The following is a 12979-nucleotide window of genomic DNA, read 5'->3' on the forward strand; positions in this document are numbered from 1 at the left end:
GTGAAGACCCTCTAATGGCCATGGACCACCCTGCCCTGGAGTGAGCATGCAGGTAGCACCCTTGAACTTCTTGACCTTGCTTGTGGCCTGTAGGGGTGCTCATCCCACCCGGGTCCTCCACATGGCCTGACGCATGCAGTGAATGCCAAAGAGGCTGCTCGTGTGCCTTCTGCCTCCACCTCAAACTGCCCTTTGGAGCAAGTGTCAAATTAACCCTGGCTCTTCTGTCTAAACACCCATCAGTCCAAAGGAGAAGACAGAGCCCCAGAACAGCGGAAGACAGAGCCCACTGAGCTGAAGACCAAGCACCTGAGAGAGTACACCCTCAAATGCCACTCAAGCATGCCTCCCAACAACACCTACGTCAACTTTGAGCGTTTTGCTCACGTGGTAGAGGATGTGGCTTGGGTAGACCAGGGATGCCATGCCCTGGCAGGAGCCCATGGCACCATCCAGGATGATGTGGAGACCCTGGTCTCCATCTTCAGTGAGAAGGAAGCTTGGTACCGAGAGGAGAGCGAGAGTGCCCGGCACGACCTGTCCCAGCTCAGGTACGAGTTCCGCAAAATGGAGTCCTTGAAGAAGCTCCTGCGAGAAGACATCCAGACCACAGCATCCGGCCTCGGGAGCGTGGCCAGGAAGTTGGACCACCTGCAGGTGCAGTTTGAAGCTCTGAGACAGGAGCTCTCAGCAGACCTACAATGGATCCAGGAACTAGTGGGCAGCTGCCAGCTGGAGAGCGGCAGCACAGACGGCCTGGGTTCTGTGTTCTGCTGGGACGCCAGTGAGTCCCTAGCGGAGCTGCGCGGCAGGTCAGGCAGTGAAGAAGTCTTGGCCGGCTTGAAGCTCTGAGCACAGGAATCTCATCAGCAATGCCCCCTGGATGGCTTGCAGAAGTGTGTTTCCAATCCCCCTGCTGGGCATCAGCTAGAATTATCCTGCAGGGATATGTGTCTGTAGCATGCATTGCCTTCCACCCCCTTCACAGAATCCAGAATCACAGACGTGCTAGCAAGTTATTCATTCTGCACCGCCTCTCACCCACCTGCTTTTCTGGGAGGAGGGCTGTCAGGGCAGCCAAGATGATAAAACAATTGAGAATAAATACCCTTCAATGTATCTTTCTCCAGAAGGAGGACAGCTGGCCCTGGGGAGGTGCTTGATGACTGATTTGTGATCATGGATTTGTGCACACTTCACTTCCCACCTATATGCCTTAGAGACTGCAGATCTTGGCTAATATTGAGTTAACCACGGGTAACAGTTCATCAGCTTCGTGCTTTCCTGCTTCAGAAGGAGGAAGTTAAAATGCACAGAGAAAACACTATTTTTCATTTGCACCGACATCACTTACCAGGCACTTATATCTTTGATCCTTAAAAGAACTTTGTGAGACAGGAAGGTGGGTGGCATTATTGTTGCTGTTACTATTATTTTCATGTAACTGATGAGGAAATTGACTCAGAGGGGGAAAATGATCTACTCAGGGTCATTCATAGCTAGTTGATTTACACAAAACAAGCTCAGGATACCTGACTCTAAGATGAGGGATATGGGAAGAAAGTGTAGGCTTTGCTGTAAATATTCACCTTAATATTGAAGTTCAAATCCCAGAGGTAAAATAAGCACCTTAACGTGTTCTAGAGTAAAGGTGGAATGCCTCATCCCTTCTGCTGATTGTGTTAAGAAGTGCGGTCCAGAGGGTGTGGCCTGGGGGCTTGGCCTGGGACCTCTGGCCTCTGGTTCCTTATCCGGCCTGTGTCTGAACATCTGCCCGCAGAGCAGGAGGAAAGGGGCAGCATCTCAGCCTTCTCCAACTTTCCCTGCTCCGGCCTCAACCTTGTGCTGGGAGTGAATACTAAAGGGGATCTGATAAGATAAGGGGTCTTACGTGCTTAGGTCACTGGGCCCTGAAAGGTCTGAGGAACTCCGTGAGAGTGTTGGAAGAGGGTGGACATTGAGACTGGGAAGCACAAGGTTCAGCGGTCCCTTCTTGACTCCAAGCTCTGAGCACACCGCCCGAGGACCGCAGGGTCTTATCACCCTTTTCCTGGAGGAGGGCCCAGTCAGTGGGCGCGCAGAGAAAGAGCCTGGAGCTCGGGCCCAGCCCTGTGCTAGAGGCTCGGGGGTGGGGAAGCAGATGTATCATTTCAAAGTGTCTTCACAGACTCACAAAACACCCTTGTTGGAGAGGTAGGGTAAATTTATTCCCAATTGGAAGGTGAGGAAACAGAGAGGATGCGATTTGCCCGGTGTCACAATAGTGGTAAAAGTGGAGGTCTCCTCAGGAGTCTGTTGCTCTTTCTGCTTCTCCTGACTGCCCCAGGCTCCCGGAGTTCACTGTCTTCTTCTGAGGCAGGTTTTACTCAGACTCACCCACCCATCCATTCACAAATAATTTCTGAGCACCTACCAACTGTCAGGCACTCAGCTTGGCACTGGGGATACAGAGTTAAGAGAAAACAGGCACGTTTTGTGCCTGAACAAAGTTTGCAGTCCAGTGAAGGATTCCAACATTAATAAGAGCATTCTAGAGATGGAGAACTGTGGCTGGGACATATGCTGTGAAAGAGATGCATGCGGCCCTGCAAGAACCTGCAGTGGGGTCCGCTCTAGTCAGGGAAGGCATCCGTGAGGTGGTGACGCTGGAGCTGAGAGCAGCGAGGCAAACTGGAGAGAAAGAATTGTTCGCTACGGAGCAGTCATGCCAGGGCTCTGGGGTGGGAGGGGAATGGGAGGCCGAAATGACGCAGATAGAAAGCAAGCTGGAGGGGAGAGAATAAGAGTATTGTGTACATGTGGCTGCGGAGGACGCAGGACCAGCAAGGACCATATTAAGAGCTCTGCCTTCGTCCCAAGAGTCAAGGGGAGCCATGATGGGTGCCTGGCTAGTCATGGCCCAATGTAAGATGGGGGGAGGGGGGTGGAAATGCCCAATGAGCATGGGAAGTGGTTTAGGATAAAGCCAAGTGATTCTGATCCCATGAAACCATTTCTTCAAAATCTTACCTCCTTTTCTATTTGCATGTTGGATTATTTCAAATGGGATATATAATATTTGTAACAGAAACTTTTTCATCAAATATAAGAAACCATATTTTCACTTAATACACATCATTATTTTATGCACCAAACATAAGAAACATAAAAAGCCCACGATGGAAATTCCAATAGGAAACCCTCCCAGGCAAAGCCGGATCCCCTCAAAGGCAGGGTAAGCCACAAAGCCACCGAGAGACAGGGAAAGCCAGGGAACACGTGCGTGCTCCCACCTGGACACCAGGTGGCGAGATGCAAATTCCTCCCCTGAGAATGGGGGCTCCAGGTCCGTGGTCCTCCTGCTTTCTGAGTTTGCACAATCAGTGTGACCCAAAAGAACCTCAACATTGTGCAGACTCAGACTGTGACCCAAAGGAACGGCAGTGTGAGGCTGGGTGGCCCCGAAGGGCTGGCAGCAGCAGCGTGAGCACCGCCTCCACCTCAGACCGACAATTATGAAATGATGCCATTGATTGGGAGAAAAGCTCAGAAAGGTGCACCTTGGAATCAGTGGAAGATGCAAGCTGTTCCTAAGCCCTGCCTGAGAGAATTGGGACGAATGTCCCAACTGCAGTCTCTCCAAGAACTAACCTGGCCTGTCACAGGACGTGATGTACTCATTTGGCCCAGGGCACTGTAAATAGTAAAGGTCCTCTGGCCATGTCAACAGACCTTGACCTCACACAGCCAAGCTTCCTAAGGAAAGGAAGTGCCCGATTGAGCAACTCAGGAGAAACTTCCCTGTGAACATCAAAATAAAACGCAGTACAGGAGTAAGATGTCGATGAGGACTTGAATTAGGGAGGCTGGGAAGAGGGAGGGGAAGTGGTTATGTTAGACTCGCGGCAGCAACCACACATGCTCCATGCTGGGAGGTCCTCAGAGGCCAGCCCCCGGCCGCCTGTGTTTTATAGCATTTTATAGGACAGGGCTTGTCTGAAGTCACCCAGCAAGTCGGACCCAGAGGAGGTTTCCCTCACCATGGGGGAAGTGTCCTCCGTACATTCCAGTCCGGTCATTGGTAAGGATTTGTCATTTAGACATTTCATAAACAGATCCTTTTCAGTACTAAGAACTTCCAGAGACAAGTCAAGGTGAACTGAGGAATGCCCCCAAGTCTTTCAAGGAAATCGGAGAAGACTGTGATCTCCCTCTGTCACCTGTCCAGTCCAACCCACATGGCCCTTCGGCAACAGAACCCACGCTGAGGGGAACCCAAGGGGGCCCGGCCAGGGGGCCTGCTGGACTTCTCCCCACACTCCCGCAGCTGGACCTTTAACAGCAGGGCCGAGGGCAGGGTCCTGAGTATTGGAGTGTCCCCGGCCCTGGTTCGTAGAGAGAGGGGGCCTGGGGGCACCGCTCTGTGGGCAGACCCACCTGCTGCTGGATTTTTCATTCATCAGGCTGTTCATGAAAGGGCGGCCACCGTGCTCTGTGCAATGCCACCCCGCACTGTTGGGGAGGGGAGGCTGAGTGAGTGTCATCTTCCTGAATAACGGGTCCCCGGGGAAGCTGGGGAGTCAGTTCCTGGGGAGGGTGGCTGCTTGTCCCTGCTCTGAAGCAGAGGCACGTGCCACATGGCTGCTCCGCTGGCACTGGGAAGGGCGGTTACCAGGGATTCCACAGATGCAAGTGGTGAGCAGCGAAGGGGGGGGTGGACTACTAATGATAGGAAAAGCCAGGGTCAGTCTGGGTCTCCCACGCACCCCTCCCCATACTCCTTCCCGCACCGCCCAGCCTCCCCGACGGGCCATTACGAACATGGTGGCTGCCCACCTCGCCCATCACTGGGTGCAGTTGGATCATGAGGGAGGCGGCGTCGTACCCCCACACCATCCCCGCTGCAAATGCCTGTGGGAGTGAAGGGCCTTTTCTCCTCTGTCTGTGAAACTCTTGGCCTGTGGAGAAGCCTGCCCTGCAGGAGAGCGCCAGCAGTGGGCACCCCGGGGGAGCCGAAGGGGCCAGTTCAGCTGTACAAACACTGACTGGGCTCTGGAGAAGGGCGACAGACAAGGATAAGACAGCTCCTGAATAAAAGGCTGTGTCTGGGCCCAGCGGGGACCTAGCCCACCGAGAGCTGGGGGAGGCCGTGGTGAGTGGTAAAACAGGTACCTGCTATTCCAGAAAACAGGAGAGAGAGGAATTCTGAGTGAGAGAAGTTCAGAGGGGAGGCCCGGGGCAGAAACATTCTCAACACCAGCTCCCCACACCGCCCCCCCAAACTGTAGCAGGCAGAGAAGCTGCCAGGTGGAGCTGGGAGGGATGGGGGTAAACCCAGACTAGGGCCAGGAACCTGGATTGCGACGTAGAGATCGAAGAGACGGACACCACAGAGACTAGAAGGGGAGAGTTTGGGTTTTAACTTTTTGTTATGGGACATTTTCAAACCTTGCACCAAAGTGTTGAGAATGGTGCGGAGAATTCCCTGTGACCGTTACCACCTTCAGGAGCGAGCAAGCTGTGGCCAGTCAGCTCTCACGCATCTTCACCACTGCTTTTTCTGGAGTATGTTAAAGCAAATTCAAACTTATTTAACCCCTAAATTCTTCAGCTAGAGTCTCTGTCGAGGGTTTTCCTTTCAACATTACCACTGTGCCACTATCACACCGGACAAAATCAGGAATAATTCTTTAATATCCCCTGGATACGCATTCCGTACTCACTTGTCCCGCCTTCCTCAAGGATGTTCTGTTACGGTTGGTTTGTTCAAATCCGGGTCCGAACAGAGTCCCCTCATGGCCTTTGGTGGTTGTGTCTCTCAAGTCTCCTGTCTTCTGTAACAGTACGGGAGGGGCAGCTTTTGAAGCTTTTCTTGGGGATGAGAAATGGCTCAGAAGCATGACTGCCCTGGAGGGCGGACTAAAAGTGAGAGTGTATCCATGCTGAGACCTAACTCGGAAGAGTGAGACCAGGTCAAGCAAGGAAAAGGGCATTCCTGCCTCCTTCTGTTGACTTGTTTGAGGGAGGGACAACCTGCAGGGACACGCCCTTTGCGCGGCTCCCCCTCCCACTTATAGGGAGGCAGAGGCTCGGGTATCTGGAAGCATCCCGAGCTCCTTTCAGGAAGTGAGGTGAAACCAGCAGGGTCCAGGCTTTAGCCAGCAAAACAGCCAATAAAAGGGAGAAATGGAGGAGCCACCTACAGGGAGACTCCATTAAAGGAGCCTGGGGAGGGGAGGGGAGGGGCTAGAGTGACAGACCCGGGTAGGAGAGATGTGGGCGCCCAGGTGTCCCTGGCTTTCCGTAGAGGATGGGGCTGGGAAAATGGCACAGATGGAGGTTTGAAAAGTTGCAATCTGTTTGCAGTTCCTAGAGGAGGCCTGGTATTTAGAGAAAATCTTTTAGAGTGCCTCTTCCGAAAACCCAGGTGGCTGCTGCTCCATCTCCCTGCTGGGTGAATGTGGCTGCTGACCTAGCACATCCCGCTGGGCCTTTTCAAAGGCATTTGCATCTGCAAAACAAAACCTGACTTCAGCCACAGGATTCTGTCTTCTTGCCTCCCTGACGTTTTTCTGAGACACCAAACATGCTCCCCTAGGCTCCTGAGCCTGGCCAGAACTGCCCAGACACTGGCATCCTGAAGGACCACAGGCCCGAGGAAGGTGGGCAGTGTCTGTTTGCAGAGAGGAGGGGGTGGGAGTCAGGAGAAGGCAGAGCACAGCTCCGTTCCCCCTCATACTCCCCATTGAATCAAAAGTGTTAGTGCCACATTTCTTCTGAGACAGATTTCACTGCAGAATTTGAATCTCTCTGATTTTCAAGGCTCAGATGAGAGTGTCAGCAGTTGGTAAGCCCTCTTAGCAACCAAGGAGGCCCATCAATTAGGAAAGGCCAGGCCGATAGATTTATGGCCTGGGTGGCCTTCTCCTCAAGGCCCATGCTGTTTTGTGTAGCATATAGGCAGGACCCAAGAAGTAATGGTATCACCTCCTGTGAACAACTTCTGGGAGTGGTCCCACCTGTTACGTATTTTAGTCGGGCCTCTCTGCTCAGTCCCTGGCACTCCTGTGACCGGCTGGCAGATGGGATTCTCATTAACGGGACTCCCCTAGCCTGTATGTTGACCTTCCAGCCGTGGGGTTTAGGCATCTCTCTCCTGGTAAGGGCTCCCATTGGTAAGTGGATAAAGAGCGGTGTCTTTCCTCCCAGAGTCTACTGATCCTGCCTCATCAAACTCTCTAAGTGCAGGGTCCACTGCAAGGGTTAGGCTCAAAGGTGAGTTGCAGACATTAGTGAAGTTAGAGGTAAAAATGTTCAGTGGGTTGGGGAGGTAGGACATTACCTTGGAAAGGAGACAATAGTTGCTGGGAGGTGCACAGGAGGGGAACTATCAAGTGTAAATAAATAAGTGCAGAATAAAGTGACCTGCTCTGAAGAAACGGATCACAGGCACAGTGAGTCGTATGAAGAAGTCGAGGTGGTATTTTATATAGGATGGTCAAGGAAGGCCTCCCTGAGGAGGTGACATTCAAGCAAGGATCTGACCGAAGTGACAAAGTGAATATATGAAGGAGCCAGGGCAAAACCTTGAGACTTTGGGATCCTGGACCAGCAAGCAGACTTGTGATGGGAGCCACAGTGGTAGCAAGGAGAGAGGGAGGACATCAGATTGGAGAAGGAACCATATGGTTCAGCCCCTGGGGGTCTTGGTGAGCCTGTTGAGTTTCATTAAGAGTGCCCGGAAGCTGCTGGAAAGGCTTTGACACCAGGACCAGGCAGGCTGGCCCTCTTTTGCAGCTCCCTTCCCCGTGAGAGCTAGCCCCAGGGCTGGGCTTGCAGGTGAGGCGGGAGGTGCGAGGCCGTTAAGGAAGGAGGTGGGAGAGCTTCGCCAGGTGGTCCGTCCCTCAGTGCCCTTTTCTGGTGCCTCTCCATCTTCCTCCTTCCCCTCCCTTCTCTCCTGCTGCACTCTTTGGTCCAAACCACAGTGTCCCAGTTTGGGGGCGTGCCCCGCCCTGGCTTTCTTGCCTTCCCCTCACAGGCAAGGCTGTGTGTACTCTCCTCTCTGCCCCACCCCGGGACCCTGCCGACTCCCAGGCAGAGCTGTGGGCAGTCTCCGGGCTTGGACACCTTGTTCGATGTTATGGCTGCTGATCCAGGTGCCTGGCCTCTCACTGGCAGGAGTGAGCAGGCCCTGGGTCCTAGGATTTTATTCCAGTTTGTCTCTTCAGCTGCTCAGAGAAACAATTTCACCACGCAACTATTAAGCACCCACCATTGTATGCTCTGAGTGGGGAGGAGGTAGGACCAGGGACACTGACAAAAACATGAAGAAAATTCTGTGCCCTCAAGCTGTTTCCCACTAGTGGGATGACCCCCCTGCAGAGCTGACTGGGACAGGTGACATATGTGACAAGGGAGCTCACAGGTATTTGGTCATGTTGGGGAGAGGGACGTTGTTTATAGGATGTTGTCTTAAAGGAGGTCCCATTTAAATTGGGCTCTGAAACACACAGAGGCCTTCCAAGGGGAGGGGATTGGGTGGTCATGGGGAGGGCCTCCTGCCAGAAGATTTTAAGTCCAGGGCAGCGTGAGCCAGTAGCATGCGCGGGCCTCCCCTGGTGTGAGTGCCCCGCTGAAAAATAAACAAGCCTGGCTCAGAGAAGAGATCAGCACTCAGGGATCAGTGAGCTCCCTCACTCCACACTCACCGAGGTGCCAGATGAGGCGTTGCTGCCGGGAGAAAAACAGAGCTGGAGGGGAACTCATGGATCATGCCGGGCAGTTCATTTTCTTGAGGTCACGGAGTCCTTTGAGAATCCATGAAAGCCATTGACTCTGCAGAAGCAGTGTATATGAACACTGGCCGGGTTTATCTGTACATAAACACTAATTTTTTTAATTGAGATATAATTCACATTTCATAAATTTAGTACTCAAATGTGTACAGTTCAGTGATTTTTAGCATATTCTCGAGACTGTGTAGCAATCACCACTATATAATTCCAGGACATTTTGTTACCGGTGACAGAAACTCAAGGTCCTTTAGTCATCATTCCTCATTTTCCCTCTGTCCACCCCCTGGCAACTGGTCTACTATCCGCCTCTTTGGATTTGCCTATTCAGGACGTAGTGTGCAAATAGAACCACACAGTGTGTGGCCTTTTATGTCCGCCTTCTTTCCCTTGCCATGCTGTCAAGGTTCATTCATGGCGTAGCAGGGGTGGTACCTCCTTCCTTTTCATGAGTAGTATTCCATTGTGTGGAGAGGCCATATTCTGTCTCTCCACCATCATTTCATGCACATTTCAGTTGTTCCCGCTCTTTGACTGTTGTAAATCATGCTGCTGTGAGCATTCATGGGCACATTTACACACCAACATCCACAAACCGCTTCAGAAGGTTCATAGAACCCATGAAACCCATCTCTTGATCTCTTGATCTTTGAAAACCTGGTTTTATTTGTAAAATGGGAGGAATTCAAGAGGGAATGGACTCATCAAGTGGTATACATTATATATGTTTAGGTTTTTGGTAGAAAGAACACTTTTTTAAATAAAATAAATTTTAAAAAGAGAGGAGGGAGAGGGCAGGAAGGCTATCAGTGATTTATTGCTCTTTACTCAGCACCTCTAGGTTGAGCACTTCACACATCCGCATTCATTTAACCCTAAACAGCCCTACGACACAGTGTTATTTATTGTGCCCATGTTACAGGTGAGAACACCGAGGCTCGGAGAAGCCACCCGGGCTTCCTGGAGAAGTCAGGATTTAGGCTGAGCCTTGACTGTCAGGCGGTGAAAGGCACCTACACATTCTGTTTCCTCTTGACCTCCATCAAAGCCCCTATTTCCTTCCATTCATTTTTGGAGCGCCCATGTCCCATATGCCAATAAGGCATCCGATTCCTGAGGACAGTCAGGCCCAGCGCACAGTGGGCCTCTTAGGCTCTGTACAATGACCCTTCCCCAAAGGGATGGTGACTGAAAGCCCTGCCTCCCTCTCTTCCCCTCCCTGGGCTCAGCCTCCATCCTGGCCAGCATGTGTGTCTGGCTGTGGTGATAACAGCTCAGGGGCACTGAGGGCATCCCCTGAATAGCTGAGACCTCCATAAATGATGCCCTCAGTGTGATGTCCCTCTGCATGCCATGCCCAGAAGGAAGGGGCCGGGGTCAGGCTAAGGATGGCATGTGGTCAGAGGTTCTATGGAGAGGGGGTCACTGCCATCCGAAGCCAGTGTCAGCTGCTGTGCTCTACTTTGTCTCCCAGCCGGTGGACAACCAGCAAGCCCTGGTGCGCAGGGAGTCCGCGGTCAACCTGGAGAACTTCAAGAAGCAGTATGTCCGTAGGCGGTGGAAGGTATGTCAGGGCTTAGGGGTGGGGGCTGTGGGTACAGGGGACCCAGGTGGGCTCCTTGTTCCTTTCTGGGTCTCGGTGCACTTTCCCACCTGGCAACTCCTTTTCTCTCCCTCCCTCAGCTCTCTTTCAGCATTGTCTCCCTGTGTAACCACCTCACCCGCTCCCTGATGAAGAAGGTGCACCTGCGGCCGGAGGAGAACCTGGTGGGTAAATGCAGTGCCCTCTTCTAGGGTGGAATTCAGGGGTGGCCTGGAGCTCAGGGATGAGGGGGTGCAGATGGGACTTAACTGTTTCCAGCCAGTTCTGGTCCTGCCCACCTCTGCACTGTGTGGTTGATGGAGGCCTTATGTTCAGGGGGTCCACGGAGGTGGTGCCAGGAGAAGCCTCGATTCTGGGGGACCTCGAATCCTCTCCTAGAGGATTTTGCCACAGCACTGCCCCCACCTTTCCCTGGGGACCTGCAGCCTGCTGGGGACCTTGAGCTTGAGGACTCTGGGTAAAGGGGCCACCAAGGCAATCCAGAATGTATTCCTGACAATCCGAAGATCTGCAGTAGAACAGGAGCTTTATGTTCGTGTTTCAGTGGTTCCATTTCTGTTTTGCTTTACATTATAGTAATTGATTAACATTAATAGTCATAACAATTAGATATCATATTTAATTAGCTTGTTCCAGCTTTGTTACATTTAAATTGAGAAACTTGCCATACACTGATCAAGAGTGTGGCCTCTGGAGTCAGGCTGCCAGGATTCATATCGCCCCTTTAATGGCTGTGTGGCTTTGAGGAAATTATTTAACCTCCCTGTGCCAAATATTATCATTTGTAAAAGAGAGTTAACAGTACTTCCTGCCTCATGCGGCAGTCATGAATATCAACTGATGACATATTCTCAGAACCTGACACTCAAGTGCTCAATACGTATTAGCAGTTCTCGTCGTTGATAAAATGCTTCTGTAGACTTTAGATTCCCGCCCCCCCCAGTGCCTCCCCAGTGCCTCTGCATGCGGTGTTGCAGTGCTACACCCCACCCAGGTGTACCTTCAGCTGCTGGAGTTTCCGTGGACGGATGCTCCCCAGTGCTCCCTGTGTGCAGGGCCCCAGGAGTGTGTGGGACGGCACAGGTCAGGAACGGACGTGGCTGTGCTCAGGGTGGGGCTGCACGGCAGCTGCCTGACGCAGATGGGCAGTCAGCCCGGAGCAGCCTGAGAGCACACTGCACTTGGGCTCAGCCGCTGGACCGGCACAGCCCCTTTGCTCTCCTCCCACCTGCCCCCAGCCACACACATCCTGGGTCCTCTTGCTTCAGTCTGAGCTTTTTAAAATTTATTTATTTATTTACTTTTAGAAAGAGGAGAACAGAGGGAGAAGGAGAGGGAGAGAAACATCAATGTAAGAGAACATCAGATGCATTTCTTACACCCCCAACCAGGGACCCTGCCTGAAACCCAGGCATGTGCCCTGACTTGAAATCGAACCAGTGACCTTTTGCTTTGCAGGACAATGCTCAACCCACTGAGCCATGCTGGTCAGGGTCTGAGCTCTTGTTGATTCTTGCCCAGGACTTGAGGATGTGTGGTTCCAGAGGACTGCAACAACTGTGTGGCTTTGGCCAAGCCATGTCCTCTCCCTGGTTGTTTCCTCATCTGCTATAAAAAGGATTGGACTCCTTCCCTCTGAAAATCCCTGTTAATGGCTGACAGAATCCATCTCCCTCCATTTACTTTTTCATTGTTTGGCTCTGATGCATGCTAAAAAGTTGCTATTCAGCAGAGCTTGAGTTATTTTTATTGTTATAGCTGGGATGGTCCAGGAGGTATTTGGATGAAGTTGATCTTGACCTTGGATTTCTAGGTGGCTTCGGCCAGGGGAGGGAGAGAAGGCCCTGGGAAGGTACATGGCACACCTCCCAGCTGAGCGGCCCTGAGATAAAGCAGCCAAGGGGACACAGGACCGAGAGCATTGAAAGGACAGTGAATTTCTATCCTAATTTTTGTTCTTGTGTAAACATTTAAAAATAGTCCTCTCTTTACTCAAATGCTCAGCATTGTTAGCTCAGTGGCTCACCCTACAAATGGAAAAGGATCAGGTTCTAGACGTCCATTATAAAGTTTCCCCAAAGGGACGTCTCTTTTTTTTTTTTTTTAAAGTTCTTTTGCTTAGGAAGCATTAAAATTGAACATCTCACAACAGATATTTTTATGACTTGCTTATGTCTTTCTGAAGTAGTTCTTATAATACTTTCAATAGTTTGTGAGGTCAATGTGGCCTGAATGGAAAAGGCTCTGTGACCTTCAGGGCCCCAGCTGTGGTCATCCACAGAGTGGGCTTTACTGTTCCTCTTCCGTGAAGATGGAAAAACTGCCCGGCAAGGCTTGCTCAAGGTGCAGCCCAAGCCAGTCAAGGAAGAAGGTGTGTGGGGTCAGAGGCTGGGGAGGAGCCTTCTCCCCTCTCTTCTCTCTAGTCTGAGTTCAGGAGACCCACAGCACACACACCATGTACCCAAGTGGTCTTGATCCAAGGTGCAGCCACCAGATATAATTTTCATGATCGTTATAATTTGGCTTCTCCTGGCACCTGGTTCTTCTAGATACTCTGCCTGTTTCCCTCCTCCTGGGAGGAAGGCCTCAAAGCATTTGGTCTGGC

The 12979-nt window shown here is 51.8% G+C and overlaps 1 protein-coding gene across 4 annotated transcripts in view; it reads left to right on the forward strand.

Moving 5' to 3' along the window:
• The window catches only part of DAPK2 (death associated protein kinase 2), a 105920-nt gene that overhangs the window by 92076 nt on the left and 865 nt on the right, over positions 1-12979 (forward strand). For 3 of the 4 annotated variants that reach the window (XM_053670037.1, XM_053670039.1, XM_053670038.1), the window contains one exon: positions 244-9999. In XM_053670037.1, coding sequence (XP_053526012.1) covers positions 244-852 — 609 coding nt within the window. In that variant the 3' untranslated portion in view covers positions 853-9999. Of the gene's footprint in view, positions 1-243; positions 10000-10245; positions 10336-10454; positions 10539-12979 lie in introns of those variants that run through there. The other variant, XM_037155554.2, reaches the window with a different exon arrangement.

The sequence above is a fragment of the Artibeus jamaicensis genome, unplaced genomic scaffold (genome assembly GCF_021234435.1).
Source record: "Artibeus jamaicensis isolate MK-2021 breed Jamaican fruit bat unplaced genomic scaffold, CSHL_Jam_final contig_548, whole genome shotgun sequence".
Lineage (NCBI taxonomy): Eukaryota > Metazoa > Chordata > Mammalia > Chiroptera > Phyllostomidae > Artibeus > Artibeus jamaicensis.